A 17543-nucleotide genomic window follows, 5' to 3' on the forward strand; every position below is an offset into this window, starting at 1 on the left:
CTTGTGAAGACATATCCACCTCTTATTCAAGGGTATGAATAGAATTTGTTGAGTTCATTCAACTCCAATAATGCTTGCTTTAGAGCTTCTTGGCTCACTTCCATCGAATCTCAGTGAATCTCAGCAGTCCATAATAGGGGTCTTGAGACTCTCATAAGATTTCCATTTGCCACGATAGGAGGTGGTGATTTCTAAATACGGCATTTGAGACACAGAAGCACTAAGCTGTATCTTCTGCACTGAAATTCAGAGCGAACCGGGGGACTGTTTATCTCATACAGAGAAGAGCAGTTCAGCTGGGTCAGACAAAGCTAACCACAATTTACACTGGAACACGAGATGAAAATCAGACTCCTCATATCCAGGATGGGATTAAAGTGGTGTTTTCCCCCATACCAATACCATGAAACCACATTACCTCTGCTGTCCTTGCCCTATGATAAGTCATAAGGCATGGAAGCAAGAAAAGGGACAGACTGGTCTCTCAGGGCCAGAAACTGTGGGAAAAAAAAAATGAAAGCATCATGCTGCTTGGTTAATTTACTCTTATAATTTCATATTGAGCAACAGTTTAAAGTGGATTTGACTTTGAAGGCAAATGTCCTGTCTGTGAAAATCTTTACATGCTTGGGTCCAGGGTTCCCTGTTGCTTTACTTAGCATATGAAAAGCTTCATCACTACACAATAAATAAATCAATAAACAAACAAAGAAATAAATAAAAGGCTACTTGTTTGGAAGCAGTAAGCAAACCTAGAGATGCAAATTACTGCTGCTTTCATCACAAGCTAAACGGCATGCAAAATATCAGGAAAAGAGAGAGCAAGCAGTTGTTTGTTCATCTGTTCTTAATTCCTTTTTATTTTCAGAGGCTGCCTTCTGACAATACTGCTCTATGCTGTGTTCAAGAGCACACACACAGAAGCTGAACTAGTTGTGTAAAGCAGAGATGATTATTCTCCTCTACTCCTGAGGTTTTGGGATGGAAGCTCTTTGAAAATTTCTGAATCAGAAGAAGTGAAGATGAACATCTGAATATAAGCAACTTCTGAAGAGAAAAAACCTGTGCCTTCTTGACTGCATGTTTAAGAAAATCAGTTAACTGGAGGTTAGGAGATTCTGCATATACAGCAGCAGCTGTCAGAAGCCCCAGTTAAGGCACTAAGGCTCGTTCAAAACTCCATAAGGGACTGCAGTACAGAGACGTAAGCCTCAATTCTCAATTTCATCTAGTCCAACATCAATCCAGATGTAGTCTGAGTAATTTCAGTTGTACAAGCATCAGAAAACCAAACCACAACCTCTAAACATTTACACTCAACTTCGAAGCACTGAAAATCTACATTTGGTTCAAGATTTTTTCCAAATGCAAGATATTCGCCAAGGCTGACACTGCTCCACCAACACGTGGAAGATCCCTAAGGTTTAATCAAATGCAGGCTAACCTGTAGTCAGAGACCTCTGCGTGACTCCGGGTAAAATTTTGGTTTAGCTACTATTTGCCTTGATGGTTTAGGATCACATGGAACAGTGCTAAGGAATTAAACCTACAACTTTTTACAGCTCTCTGAAGTGAAATTGCTGAGATTCGGGTAGCCCTTGATGGGAAGCTCCCTCTCCATTAGAATACCCGTGTCCTGGATTATTAAAAGGGATTTTTAATTTGTTCAAAGTCTCTACAAACCAGAATATTACACAGACCTGCTCTGAAATGCATTCTTCAGTGGGTACGTATACTTCAAAATACAAGTAAATTATCCAAGGACACCAAACGTCTCCCTGGCATAGCCACCTTGAATAAGTGACCACCACAAACAATGTGCAAGTGTTTTCCTCAACAAAGGAAGTATTTCACTCATACAGCAAATCTTAACCTCTGGTCCACCTCCTGATTCTGATTCCATGCCAAACAGTGAAGAAATACACTCTATAGTGATTGTGTGATTTGCTGTCTTGCAAAACATTTGGGGAATGAATCTGCCCTCCACAGGAACGTCCAAAATCTCCCTGGAAGCTTGAATAGAGTTTGGGGAGGCTGAACAGAAGTTGCTCTGTTGCCACACACGCATGCCTACCCTCCCCCAAACCTTCCTGAGTCCTGGGGAAGCAGGCTGGTGGGGCTGAAGACATGGCCCTTCACAGGAAAGGTGACCAGAAGAGATGGTGAGGAGAAAAGAGAGAGTTGGAATGGAAAAACATTAATAAGATATCTATTTCTTTTTGTGCTTTAGTCTCATGTACTTCCTGATCCAAATGAGTACTTGCTCAGCCTTCCAGGTTTCAGATTAACCAGCAAAGGTGGAGAAGGGTCAGGAACTGTAGAACTAGTCAAGGATGTTCCTATATTGGAAGGATCCAAGATAACCTTCCATGGACACCTCCCTTGTAACTCAGCTGTGGATGCAATTTACTTTCCTGCTTCTGCAGAAGGCTGATCCTGCCATGTTGGATGAACTAGAAAAAACATGGGTGTCACTCTGATACTGAAGACACCATATCTTGTTTCCTTCCTCATTCCTTCATGATGGCCCTGCATTCTCCTTCTGCCAAACTACAGGTTCTCTGGGACTTGACAAAACACAAAGAAAGGCAGCCCATGAGGAAAACGTGCAATTGCCCTTGCTAAAACTCCTGCTGAGGTGGCTCTTCAGACCTGCACTCATTAAGCTCTGGTTTTCACTCAGTGAAAATCATGATATTCAAATCAGAATTCATGAAATGCATACCACAGGAAACCCTGGAGATCAGAGATGCAGGCAAAGCTGAATGAGCTTTGTTATCTTTCCCAACCTCATGGGCTAGTTCACACTTTTCTCTCTCTGCCCAGGGCATTAATGAGAATGCCAAACATGCCCATTTGTAATAGCTCATGTTTTAGTGATGCAGAAATGACTCCTCTGCAAGCTGAAAAGAGATTATCATGTTCTCAAAACTGACTTGGGAAGACTATGATAGGCAAATTTATGAAGTAAATCATTATACAGGATTTTATTTGTGTAACTGTAGGACAAAATATTTATCACACAGGGCTGTTTCCCAATGGCTGAGGTGCAAACTCTAGTAAAATTTCAAGGCAACTGAGCATGCCTGTCACAACACAGTGAGTTTCTTTCTCCAAATCCTCCTAAAATGGAAAGACACCTTGCTGGGTAGGACCGCCCTTTACCTACATCTCTGTTGTTGAATGCTCCTGCAGATCTGCAGAGGCCTGCTCTGAAGAGCCACTTCTAGGCCCCTGACTTGAATTTTCAGGAAGAAATACACAGCAGTCTGTACTGGACACTGTACCTTGTCTTTACAGGTTTTTCTATTATTTCTATGCAATAAAATAGGACAAATTTGCCACTGAAATATTCCATATTGCATAATGTCATGCTCAGTATATAAATGAGGGTTGGCTGGGGAGCTGGGGCTCTTGCTTCTCGGATTGTGGTTTTCAGGATCTTCTCTTCTCACTATAATTCAAACACTCACTATATTCTCAGAAACACCCTGAGTCCAAAAGTAAATACCATATACCCAGAGAGGAATCACCCAGCTGAACAAAATCCAAACTTTGCCATCAACGCCATTGCAGGTAACAGACACTTAAGCAGTAACCAGCTGATCCAACCTGGAGAGCCAGGCCAGCCATTCTTAATAGTTTCTTTTAAATAATCCTGATGCTAATTGTTGGTTTTGGTTTTGGTTTTGCATTTTTAAAAGACAAAACAAGCCTTAAGAAAATACTACAAGGAACAGAAAAAACAACAGACTGCACAAACCTAAAGTGCAGATGTTTTATTATACTGAAGTTTAAAAAAAAAAAACCTGCACACAAAACATTAGGATTATACCCACTAATAAATGCAGATCATATTTCGAATGCAAAGATGAATTCTGCTAATAAGTGGTGGAAAGGCAACATCTTTTCTAAAAGGCTTTCTTGATTTTAAGTTTTTTACCTAAGGCAAGCAATTTTTTTCCATAGAAATTTCTGGGAAAATATAATAAAATACTCTGTCAGATGTCAGAGAGCATCTCTTAATCCCACTACTCTCAAAGACAGCGGGTGGAAAAAGAATTTTTTTAAAATCTGGCCACAGAAAACATCAAATTCATCTGGTAATGCTGACTTCTGTTCATAATCCATTCTGAATGTTCATACCTACATCGTCTAAGTTTGGACTTTTTTTTATCTCTTGCTATCTTAATAGTATTTTCTCTTTTGACTGTCCTAAACGCTAAGGTGTTTCAGTAGGAACTCTGTTTTCCATATTCACCACCACCATTCTAGGCCTAGGCAAACCTGAGATACTTGACTGTTATCACAATATATTTTTATAATTAAATCACTGTTTCTCTTTTGATCTGCTGATGGACTCACACATGAACTTGCTAGAGCACCACCCTTTACATGCCTCCCCAGAACTGAAAAGAAATGCTCTTCGATTGCTTTATTTCCCCACTAAACCATATGTGCCTGTGGGACATCACTGTGACCCCAGCAGTTCAGATCTTAACAAATCTCTCTCACTTGAAAGCATTCACAATATTTTATTTTTCCCTTCTTTTCCCTTCTCTTAAAAAAAAAAAAAAAAACAAAAAACAACAAAAAAACACAGAAATACATTTCCAATCCTTAAATTGAAATCTTATGAGATTTTGAAGATGTTATTAGCTAGAGCCAAACACAGCTTTGGGGAAAGTCCTGGACTTTTCCAACATTCTTCCTATGGCATCCAAGAATTTGAGCAGTTTTTAGTTGCTCACACCCTGATTTAACTGAAACAGGAGTGGAATAAGCATCAAAGAAACAGTGAGCAAGGAGCTCACAAGTGGACTACAAAAGCTGACCAGAACTTGTCAGGAATATTTTGGTCTGGAAATCCATCTAAAAATCGATCAGAAGGTGGATTTCTTCTCATGAGGGTCTAGCTTCTGACAAAGAAGTCGCCCAGACAGTATTTGGAAATGTCTGCTTTAGGTGAGTAATAAGGAACAACAGTATCTGCTATGCAATTTCTACTTGGTACTCTCCAAGAGACTGCAGGGTGTTCTTATTTTTCTGAAAACCAGATGGATCATCGCAAACTGACAGCACTTGAATGAACCAACCCTCTAGCCCTGCTGTATCTCACGTGTCCTACTAGGTCAATTAGATTAAGTACCTCAGCAGTATTCACAAAGCAATCATTTTCAAGTACTGTTTGGCTTTTTACTAATGAAAATAGCAGTTAACTGAACATGTGTTCAGAGAGGTTTTTAATAAAGTTAAGAAATATACACTATTTTTGAAAATGTGTAGATTTATACTAACCTGAACAGTTATCATGTGCTGGTACCTGTAGTCTTTACAGATTCCAGAGCTTTCTTGTAGTAACTTAGAGTTTCTTATTTATGTAGATGAGAAGATCTGAAATTAATCTTCTCCATGTTTTAATTTCCATGAAGACTTTAAAAATCAAATTTGATCTAAAGTCAGTGCAATGATTTAGTTAAGATTAACTTTAAAAAAATTTTCTTTCCATAAAGCTTGGCTGCAGCTGTGAAATTTCTTAGATGTATACTGTGACATACATGAATGTTCTTACTCCAGACTAGAAACAAGTAAGCTCCTTATATTGATAGCAAGTGCACACAATACACATTCTTCTAAATAATTAAAAATAACTGAAATTTTTAGTTTCTGTACAGACTTGCCTCTTTCAGCTAGAAAACCTACTGCTATAAGGTCTTAAGGAGCCCAGGGGAAGCTTTATTGTAATATCGTTCTGTGAAGTTTGCCTGCAGCTGCATAAATGCTTCCCCAGCTCTTCCTGTATCTAGAAGGCAAACGAGATCTGCTCATCGACAGCCATGGAGAGAGGGGAAATCATACGGGCCCATACACGGACCAGTCTTCCTAACACTGAAAACTCTTATTTGTGGGGTCAAACTGGTTAACAAATTAGTATTGACTTGGAAATGAATTTACAGATTCAATTTATTTTTCTTTTCCTCCTTTTTGTGTTTTTTTTTTTTTTTTTTTTTTTTTAATTTTTCCTAAGCTTCTAATTCACCTGAATAAACCCACCACTAAAATATGGTAGCAGCTGTGACCTGGCCCACATACAATGCATTTCAGGGTATGGGATTTCCAATGATTTAAAAAGTAGGACTATCCTATGATTTACGCAATATTTTCTGCATTTGTTCAAAAATTCAGTTGTTATTTTTAACTGATACTGAAATGTTAAAAGGTATTTTAAAACTGTTCTGTTGCTCTCCCTGAAAAAGACAGTGTCATAAGGGATTGTTGTCACAGCCAGACAGAAAAAAAGTAATTCTTGTGTTTGAATGACTTTTTTAAAAGCTATGTTTAAATTATATAGCTTTTATTTTTTTTCTAGAAAGGGGCAGAAGAACATGACACTTAAATATCATTTGCTGTTGAAAAATGAGAGCAACCCACTAACCATGATGCTACCTTTTTATACTGAAATAGCTTTTTTTCCTGCATTTTAGTTGCTTATCAACTAAAAACTCAATCAGACTTTGCTCCAAATAGATTAAATGGAAATATCCTCAGTATTTACATCTGAACTTCAAGTATATTATAGACTATTTTCTTTGTTTTTTCTGTTTCTTTCTCTATGCATTAAAAAACAAAACAAAAAAAAAAAAAAGAGGAAAAGAGCACAGTATTTGGAGGGAGAGCTATGATGGTGTTTCTGAGGTGGTGTTACCAGCGAAACACGGCATAACTGTCACACAGAATTACAGGTCTCATAATTGCTGGGAGCTGCTCTGCACGTTCAGATGACAGCAGAAGGTGGGTGTGCAACCTGCTCCACATGTTGCAGGAAAAGCTCAGCCCCTAAGGAGTGACATCTCAAAGCTGTCCACTAATAATAAAAACCACTATTCTTACTTCATTGTCATGTTCTGCATCCGATAACTTTCCAGTACATATTCATATAAGACTGGAAGCCAGTACAAGGTTGCTGTTTCCTCCTCAGCAAACAGGAGGTAGCTGCAGTTTTCCCATCTACCTGTTAATAAAGTATAACTGCATCTTCACCTGGCTACCAGGCAGAGCTCTGTGAAAATAGGACAGGCAGGACCTGACTCTGATAAACACTACAGGAATCACTCAAGAGTCAGCAAAAAACCTAATTACTTCCATGACTACAGGTCTGTAAAAGCTGGGTTTTCTCCACACCAACTGCCAGTGTCTGCTGATGCCAGATTTTTATGGTGTCTTTCTGCCAACCTGCTGAAAATAATATGCCTTTTTGTTTCTGGGAGTGGAAAACATGTTATGTTGCTGCATTTTATTCTGATGGGCAAAATACAGACATTTTCCAGCCACTGCGGGCAGATTGCCTGTCTTAGCCTGTGATAAACCAAGGGCTAAGTAGACACCTCCTTTTTTGTTTTCATTTTCTAATATTGCTTTCACCACCTTGGAAGTGGCAAAAATAATATCACCCAAGACAAGAAGAACAAGAGGGAAATACAGTTTAATTAATGACACAGACCTCATGCAAGTAAAGGAAAGTCCATTTTTAAATCAGTAGAATCTGAGTTCAGACCAATTTGGAAACCACAGCGGCTAAACGGTTGCCTTAAACTGGGTGAGTCAAATTCTTCATTTTGTTTTAAAGAAAAAAGAATGTTGTATTGACTCAACTCTGAGCCCATACAGCATTGAAATGAATCCAAATCCATGATGCATTAGCAAGCAAAAGATTATGATGTCACCACAAATGTTATGAAGTCACTATTTCCAAAACATAAAAGCAGAAAAACAGATTTACAGGAACCAGATGGGCCAAGTTAGGATTCTTTTATTTTTTTCTTATTTTTCCTTTGAAGAATAGTAAGTAGAGCTATCCAATTTGCAATCATAATGCCCGTTTTCTATATTGCTTATTAGTATGACATAAAGTCTACATAAAATGGAATTATTACAGGTTTTAAAATAAAGTAACTTATTTGAAATAATTCTGTGCATCTGTTTTTCATTTTCAATTTTGTTCATATTAGTAGTGCACTATTTTCATTTACTCATACCTCTGGGATTCAACTTTTTGCTTTTTTCTTTACAGTCCTGGCATAGTCATTATATGGTAAAAGGGATGGGGTGGAGGAGAGGAACAAATAATAGGTGAAGCTGCAGCAAATGGCACAAGGATACAGTCCCTTCCTGGAAAGAGGATTTTGTGGCGAACCATTTCTCCCATAATGCATCCCACAGACCATATATCCACTAGAACAGCAGAGACAGGGAAGTGAAGAAGGAGGAAAAAAAAGCAAAGTTAACTACGACATTTCACTCCTAAAGGAGGGGAAAAAGAGCAGGTTGATCAGAACAGTACAGTTTGTTTTGCAGTTTTGTTGTTGTTTTTTTCATGTCTCACCAAAGGTTAAAATAAGTAAGTAAAACCTGTGTCAGCCAGCTCAGTGGTAGTTAGTAACAATGGTGGTAAAAGTTTAAAATCAATATTTTTGGGAAAAGGCCCACAGCTAGCAAGTAAAGATCAAGTGCACAGACTGGTGGTATACACTGAGTTTATGCTGAAAACACAACTTTTTTCTTTTTTTTTTTAAGAAAAATACAAAAGCCAAAAAACCCCAAACCCAGACAATGAACATCTGGAATAAATCCTACTTGCAGCCAGGCAGTTTTTAGGCTTTGTCTTGCAGGACTGAGTCTCTCTGCAGCATCATACAAGAGGTTCCAAATGGAACTGCTCACACAAGTAAAGGCCATATGGATAAATACCACCCTTAAGGGTTATTTAAAACTCCTGCTTCAGGATCTGTACCTATGTCCTATCTCTAAGTACCTATCCATATGTATCTTTCTGCACCTACATAGCAACTGGAAAGAACTGGAGAGTTTGACCTGTGTGGACTCTGCGTTTTACTGCATAGGTACTCAAAATAAATGTTAAAACAAATGTTTTGCAGGACAAGTACTATCAAGACTAAGAGCATTTTTTATCTTCCTGATCATGCCTTCAGCTTTTAGATCCAATATGCATAGTTATCTGCTTGACTTGGGTGGGTTTGTTGTGGTTTTTTTTTGTTTTCCCTTTAACTCTTACAAGAAAACAAGGCTAGATAGGTAGTGACACAGCATGCACAGAAAGAAAAGACCCATATTCCATGTGAAAGGGGAAAAACTGCTTTCAAATGCTTTAAAAGACTACATTGTTTCTCAGCTTTGAATCCTCATTTTGTGGTCATGTTTGACCCACACAACCAGTTCCTCTTCTTTTTGTTCCCCCTTTTTGTCCTTCAAAAGCAATTCAAAACAAAACAAAGAAAGAAACAAACAACTCATTTCTTGGTAAAACAAAATAAAGGTGAAATGTTCCATTTGGGAAAAGGAGGGTACAGGCATCAGGGGCACGGGACAGCAAGAGCATGCCTGAGGCAGTGGCAGAGTTTTCTTCATCGTGACAGTTTTGGGACCTTCCAGAGAAGTGCAGAAAACTGGTGATAATTATGCATCTTTAGCCAACCAAGTGCAGAAAGAAAATGAAAGCAGTAAACAGTCCTTATACAGGCAGTGTACATAGTAAGAATAAAAAAAAAAAAAAAAAATTGGGGAGCTTCAGTAATGTGGCAGCATAGGCCAGAGCAGGGAAATAAAGAACAGCCCTTTTTGTTGACATCCCTGGGAGCTGGATCAGGGCCTCCAGGCAGACCAGCTCCCCAGACAGCCGACCTTCATTTTCAAATATTTTATTTTCTTTCTCTGTTTATTTTATTTTTATACAAGTAAGAAGAGATTTTTCGTCTTGATCCAGATTCATTGCCCAGGGAAGTCAGAGAAAGTTTCTATGTTAACTTCAATGGGCATTTGATCAGGACCTTTGGATGTGGCAAGCAATCTTAGTACCTTCCCAGCTGTGTACGTCATTGCAGAAGTGTAACTAACATTTTCTTGGTGTGATTTTAATCATGTGAAAACCAAGTGCTTTCTCTGTCCTTTCAGGGACAATAAAAAAAAACAAAAAAAAAACAAAAAACCAAACAACTATGATAATCATCTACGAAATCTTTAGAGAGGAAAAAAAAAAGGCAAAAGAATTCATTTCACAATAGAAGGAACTCTGGATATTTACGAAGGATCTATCTAACGCATACTGAGCTTAGTTCAAAGGGCTCTTAAAAATATCAAAAATATAAATTATAAAATACTTTATGAAAGATTAATTTTTCAGAAATTATTCTATATGCTTAGACTCTGCTTAATAATTCTCTGGTTTTTGGAGTTTTATATTAAAATATGTACTGTAAATTCATAAACATTACAAACAATTCATGCAGAGACTTGTTAATTTTGGAAGAGGTTGTGTGAATATGCTTTTATCCTTGCTTAAGTCATGGAATAAGCTCCCAAAATCAGTTTCACTGCCCTTTACAGGATGCAGTTGGCTGTTAGCAAAAGTTCTCCTACAGGTTAGCTAACTTCTTCAATGTAAATTAAGTAGGAGACTTTTTAATAAAGTCCTGGTTTTGATGTTTGCTGTATTTGTCATCAAAAAGTCTCCTTGTCAAACACACAACTGGTAGCTTTTGACAGCAGAATCTGAGTCACAGTGGATTTTTCTCCACTGTATGTTGTATCCCCTCCTTTCCTGCCTGGTCTACCTGGCACTCAGATGCAATTCTCAGTTTTTTTATAAAATGAGAATCACTTATAAAGTTTTCCCTTCGTCCCCTGCAAAATGCAAATCCTTCCTTACCTTCTTCTCTATAGTGAGCACCCCCCACCTGCTTTTCACAACCTTTCCAGGGACCAAGAGGTATCCAGATCCCTCACAGACTTTCAGAGCAAAACCCTATTTACATCTAAGGAGATTACATGCAAATTAGACAAATGGTTTTCAAGCTTCAGCTTTTTCCTCTTCTCTCCAACTCTACTTTCTGTTAAAAAAAGATCGCAAAATTTATACCTAGATCTTGTCCACTTGAAACCTGTCAGCAAAACCTGGGACTTCAGTTAAACCCATCATAAAGACAGAAAACATTCCTGAAATTCAGATCTAGCTCTGGATTTGGAGAAATTCTGGAAGGGCTGGAATCCCCTATTCCAGCTCGTACCTCTTCTTCCCTCAAACAATTCAGAGACCCAGACTCAAAATTAGAACACATCACTCATTCAGCAATTCCAGTGGTTCCCACACTGTTCCACAGCCACAGAGGCCAAAGACATTCTGATCAGAAAGAGCTAATTGCATTTGATAGTTCAACCATAATGAAGAAAAATTTTCCCATTACTTGTCAATCCCACACTGATAAATTCATCAGCACTGCATCCGAAATACATTCTGTAGCTGCAGTACACAACTGTGAGAAACTGCTCTAAATGACCTGCCTGTTAAATTCAAGATGCCATTTCCCATTATGTTTTCTTTTGATACTTCTGGTGTCCCTTACAACTGCAGAGGCAGACCGTACACTTCAGGTCGCACTGTACTTGCTATGAAATTGCAGCCCTACCGTTCTCCTTGTAGCCCATTCCCAAGATGACCTCTGGTGCTCGGTAGTAACGTGTCACCACATATGGAGTCATCATGAAGCTAGTGCCTGCAGTCCTGGCCAGTCCAAAATCCAAAATCTTCAACGTGCAGTCAGATTTTACCACAATATTACTTGGTTTTAAATCCTGCAAAAGATAATGAAAAGACGTATGACTGTCCTTCATAAAGCCAGGCACAGCTGTGATATGGGCTGGTATTTTAGGACACACTTCAAATATTCTTTTAGTCTTCCGACACTTAGAGTTACTATCAGGAATACTTGTAAATACACAGCAAAACCTTGCTACCCTTCTACTCCTAGAAAACTCTTCTGGAAGATGTTCTAATTTGGCATACTGTGGGGCTTAACCTGTATAGCAGGAGTCTACTGGTGTTAAATCCATTGCATTTAGCAGTTCAAAAAACTAAGATTAGTATTAGAGTACCATTTTGAGTACATGTATTTTTTTTTAATGCTGTGAGCCTAATAGAGACATTCAAACTGCATGTGTGGAGATACCTTAATGTTCATTTATAATAACTCAATCAATCCTTTGCTGGATGTCTATCTGGAAGACAAATCTATCATCCTTTGTTAAACACACGACATGCCAGGAAAAGAGATGTTTGTATATTGCAAAGCAATGTCCACTTTGTAACCCATTTCATCAGCCCTTCTTTTCTTCCTCTCATAATGGAGGGGAAACATTTTTGGATTTGTTTTTTTTTTCAGCTGGAAATCCACATTAGCAAACCCACATTTCAATAAAGAAGTTAACTTGGGGTATTTTCAATCCATTCAGAATTGCTTCCTGCTCTCAGTCACACGAACCGTCCCTCCTGTTGGCACACATAGTGCTACCTCTGGCATTCACAGCCAGGTACTGCATCCCTACCAGACACAGCACTCTGACATGGAAAAGCAAAATGAGAGGCTGCGTTTAATATAGACTTAGCAGTTTTTTCATTTGCTTTAGCACATGTAAATGATGACAAATGCCAATTCCATATGCCCTGACCTCTGCGGATCCTGACCAAGTGTCCTGGTTTGGGCTGGAATAGAGTTAATGTTCCTTTTTGATAACTAGAATAGTGCTGTGTCTTAGATTCAGCATTGGGTTTGGTATGAGAAGAATGCTGAGAGCACACTGATGTTTTCAGCTGCTGCTGAGATTTCAAGGACTCTCCAACTCCCCGTGTCCTGCCCGTGCACAAGAAGCAGGGAGGGAGCACGGCCAGAGCACCAGACCCAAGTTGGCCAATGAAATATTCCATAGCATGGAACGTCGTGCTCACTGTATAGAGGAGGGGCAGCTGGTATGGGGGGGTTCTCTCTCGCTTCCAGGATTGTGATTGCAGGATCTTGGTATTTCGGGATCGCTGGCCGGGAACGGGCTGGGTGTTGGTCAGCGGGTGGTCAGCAATTGCATTGTGCATTGCCCGTTTATATTTTCTATTGCTGTCATTGTTTTCATTTTATTACCATTATTAAACTGTTTCTATCTCAACCTGCGAGTCTCCCTGTACCCCTCCCGTTCCCAGGTCGGGGGGGAGGGTGGGTGAGCGGCTGCGGGGTGGTTGGCTGCCGACCAGGCTCAAACCACGACATCAAGCAATACTTGGACCACACTTCAACATCAATTTAAGGTGTCTGAATGTCAGGTGTGGTAGATGTAGCCAGCTGCATTTTCAGAAGAAATACCATTTATCTACACGTTTCAGAGATCATAATCACTTTGATGATTTCCAGTGCTTATTATTTGGTTATTACTTAATGATTGCAACATCTTTTTGTCTGATTACGTTCACAAATGATCTCATTCCTAACACAAGCATGAAGCTACTTTGCTAAGGGAATGGACTATGACTCCTAAGTTTATAGAAATTTTACTGGGAGAGAGGGCTTCAATCCACAGTACACAAGAAACTCAAGTGGTTTCTAAAATCTTCACAATGATGTCATCTGCTGCTTTAAGTTTTAAACCAAAGGCCCCTTACCCTGTGAATAATTCCCGCAGAGTGAAGATGCTTGATGCCACAGAGCATTTGGTACAGTAGATAAGACATTCGCTCATGGTCTAGCTCCATCTGAATGACCTGGCACAGATTGGCGTCCATTAACTCCATTACCAGGTAACTGAATAAAAAAGCAAAGTCAGAGGGTTACTGTCTGTGTTGAAGAGAAACCACAGCATCCTCTCAAATAAGTAACAATGCCTTTTCTTGCTTCAAAATTCACTTTATTTCTGATGACTGGGAGTAACACAGCTGAAGACTGGGCCTGCTCACAATGGTACCATTGTGGTGTTTGTTTCTCACAGCACCCTCTCACTGCAGAGACTCCATTCTTTTAGCATCCCAGCAAAACTGGTGGATTGCTGGACCTTTCTCTGTGCATTCCCCATGACAGAGACTGTAGCCTACATGGGCAAACAGGAAGCACGACACTGAAATGTGCAGAAAACAGAAGAGCCACAAGCACAACTGCTTGACCTTTGACCATAAGGACGAACGCCTACCACGGTACATGCAGGAATTGGAGAGCAGCAGAGATGTCTCAGAAGCTAAAATATGCATCCCCATGTGAAATGTCCCCAAAAATCTTCCTAAGATTTCATGACTTCAGACAATTCTCATTACAACTAATTGGTCTTGTGCTTCTGATAAATAAGCTTCACTGACAACCTCAGCAGGACGTCAACCCAATTCTCTTTAGCAGTAAGTTAATATGTTAAACACACAAGCTCATTTCTTATGAGACATCTCACAAGCACAGCCGATTCATAACTGTAACATTACATTAAAGCACTCTGAAACTTTGGGGAAAACATTAGATCTCCATTTCAACGTGAGCTGCATGCCTTGTCTTCTCTCTAGGACTAGTTACCTCCTCTGCTCCGCACAAGTCTGCAGTGACAATATTATACAGAAATTCCATATACCAAAACCAGAACAGTAGTCACCTGACTTCAGTCATTGTTGTCTGTTATCACTGCTGGTATTAGAGTACAGAATGGGAATAAATTTCTATACAATGTATACAGAATATGGGAAAGACTGAAAGATAAAAGGAGTACAACTATATAAAACACTGAATATTTAAAATTTCATTCAGGGCAGGTTCATACTATGCACAGTAGTGCTTGTGCAGCAGGGCAATGTTCAGCAGAAATGCTAGTTGTCCTCTACACCTAGCAGTAGTTCCCCAGACAAGTAATTTTATGCAGTCAAAGGTTATATCAAAACAAATCTGAAATGAGGAAATGTTTCACATCAGTCTCTTTTGCAGGAAATTATTTCAGAATGAAGTGCCACATTTCAAAACCTCAGACATATCAGGGAGTCACATAACAACCATCATTTCCCAAGCAAACTAATAACACAAAAGCAGGCCCTTTTAACTGCTCAAAGCCCTTCATCTGCATGTGAAGGCAAATGCAGACACACTAACCCTCTCAGGAAGAGCCACCAGCAGGCTCTCAATACAGCGATTAGGAAACCTGGTATTTGGTACCTCCTAAGTATCAAAAGTGCTCTCAATATGGGAATGCAGAATATCTGTCTACCCACAGTGTAGACTACACTTGATCTTTTTTAGAGGGGCTTATAACCCTTATATTTTGCTGAGTTATTGCATTCAAGGTACACTATAATGTCCCCCACATCTCTAAAGCTTTAGTTTAATTACTGTCTGTATTACTTACACATCCTGGAACTCCTCCAGAGATTTCTGTGGTGTGAAGACATTTAATAAACTGATAATCTGAAAAGCAAAGTAAGACAAAAGGATGAAGAGAAGTGATAAATGTAAGCAGTTGAACACATTTTGCACTGTGTGTTAAAGAACAAACTCTGTTGTTTCAATTGCTCAAATTATACTAACACTTCTCACTTGATGGATCAGTAAAAAAGTTGGCAACATTCAAAATAAAATACCACAGATCTTTAAGATTTCTCCTAGGTGCACTTGAAATGGTTTCTGAGAGAAGGATTAGTGATGATCAGTGACAAACCAAAATGCTGAGAGTGACACAGTCCTCTGAATTTTGAAGTTACACGTTCAAAGACCAAATTCAGCTCAATCTAACATAGCAGTCCTTGTGCTACAGCCAGAAATTTCTTATATATGAAGAATGCTCATCTGAAGGGACAAATAATCAAGGACCATCTTATTAAAAGCTAACAGAAGACCTTCCTTCTCTCTGACATGACCTCAATTCCTTACAGGGCACATACACACACACACTGACACAAATTCCGCCATGAGAGGTACTGCTTTTTAGTAGATGCACTTTAAAACAGTAGACACATTCTGGGCAAGGACATCTTGCATACTGCAACTCCTTTTTTACTTTTTTTTAAATGGGCTGGGCTGCCTAAATACACTGATAAGAATGCATGAAACAGCATAGAGGGAAAACGTGACCTCAGGGATCTGAATTTCCTATGATTTCCTTCCCTGTGGACAGCAGAGGAAGAAGATATTTCAGTGTGATATCGCCATGAAGACAACATCTGAATGTCTCCCTCGGCACCTCCATCAACTCTCTAGGCTAACAGAAACGCTTCAATATTCTTTCTATCTGCTTCACATATTTTGACTGATCCTTGCCTCCACACAGGTGCCTTTACAATCCTCTTTTTCTTTTGCACCTCTCTGTACAGACAGATGAAAACTCTGACTCAGCCAATGCTGTTACCAGCTCTTATGCAGCATTTTAAAAATTATATATTTAAAATTAATACTGCTCCTGCTGCCTTCTGCCTTTTCCAGTCCATTAAAAACATGAAGTGAGAATGCATCATTCGCCCTACTACTTACTCATATCTGCATTTTCAAAGCCCCGTGCATTGGTCTGACTGAGGGTCATTTCCATCCAAGTCAACAGGGAAGAGTCAGGTACAGTCCTGATCATCACAGTGGAAATGTAAGGATAAGTCAGTGCCCAGAAATGGGCAGCAGGACAAGTATTGCTGTTTGCCATTTTAGGGTTAGTCCTTTTTCTTTCCATGTGAATTTATCACTGAGAACAAGTGTCAAATGTCACCTTCCATCACGCTTTTCAAACTCTTTTATGCTTTGCACAAGTAGAAATAGTCACTGCAGGATCTGAGGCAAGAATAAACAAGTAGCAAACTGAAAAATTCACACCCAATGAAAAAGAAGGGGCACACAGGTATCGTACCAAGACACAGCAGAAATCGGGAAATTGTAGGAAAATTAAATCCTTGGGATTTAATTAACTCTTGACAATGCAATGGGGCAATCCCAGAAATCTCGTTACAAAACAACAAGCTTATACAGTGTCAGGCAGATAGTTCTAACTACTAGATAGGTGGTTACAGTTAATATACAGCCCTGGAATAACTCTTTTGCTGCATGATGAAAATGAACTAAATGAAAATTAACAAATTTTCATTTGTTATGGATACTGAATGTTAGACAAGAGGTGTAAGAAGTAGAAAATGTTGTGCAATAGGTGTAAGAGGCAGGAAAATCTAGAACCTGCTAGTGCTCTTTATTTCAATATGAATACTGTGATTAGGAGGAATGGCACAATGTGTTGAGGCTTCAGAGTCCCTGGCTCCACAACACTAGCTTACACACAAAGACATGAGAATGGAAAAGTGCTTTTGGTTCTTAATTTTCTTCGGCAGTTCTGCAGCAACCTTCACCATGATGACCCCTCATCTTGTACAATCTATATGATGCATCTGTATGACTAAGTTTCAGATGAAGTTCAGAACAAGGAGTGATCCTTGTGCATGGGTACTCCAACTCAAGAGAGTCACAAATCCCAGTGACATCCCAAAGGATGAATCCAGCGACCACTTATGCATTTCTGGAAAAAGGAGCTAACAACAACATATTCTGCTCTCTCCCCTTCTCTAACCCTACTAGCAGCACCCCCATTCAGCATAGCTTGTAACTAAGCACATGGAAGAGCCTCATCTCAAGTGGGTGTGTAGCACCAGAAAGACTGTAGCCCTTGAGTGTAATTTCCTTTTCCTTTCTTCTGTTTTAGAAAGGCACCAAACAAAA

General features: G+C 39.3%; 1 protein-coding gene across 7 annotated transcripts in view; it reads right to left on the bottom strand.

The window, feature by feature from the left end:
- Positions 1-17543, bottom strand: part of MAPK10 (mitogen-activated protein kinase 10) — a 172840-nt gene that overhangs the window by 44639 nt on the left and 110658 nt on the right. For 6 of the 7 annotated variants that reach the window (XM_042796703.1, XM_042796705.1, XM_042796707.1 and 3 more), the window contains 4 exons: positions 15205-15263; positions 13499-13637; positions 11481-11646; positions 8161-8232 (listed from right to left, as the gene is read on the bottom strand). In XM_042796703.1, the coding sequence (XP_042652637.1) occupies positions 8161-8232; positions 11481-11646; positions 13499-13637; positions 15205-15263 (436 nt within the window). The remainder of the gene's footprint in view (positions 1-8160; positions 8233-11480; positions 11647-13498; positions 13638-15204; positions 15264-17543) is intronic. The other variant, XM_042796704.1, reaches the window with a different exon arrangement.

The sequence above is a fragment of the Tyto alba genome, unplaced genomic scaffold (assembly GCF_018691265.1).
Source record: "Tyto alba isolate M040663 unplaced genomic scaffold, T.alba_DEE_v4.0 Super-Scaffold_23, whole genome shotgun sequence".
In the NCBI taxonomy this organism is placed as follows: domain Eukaryota; kingdom Metazoa; phylum Chordata; class Aves; order Strigiformes; family Tytonidae; genus Tyto; species Tyto alba.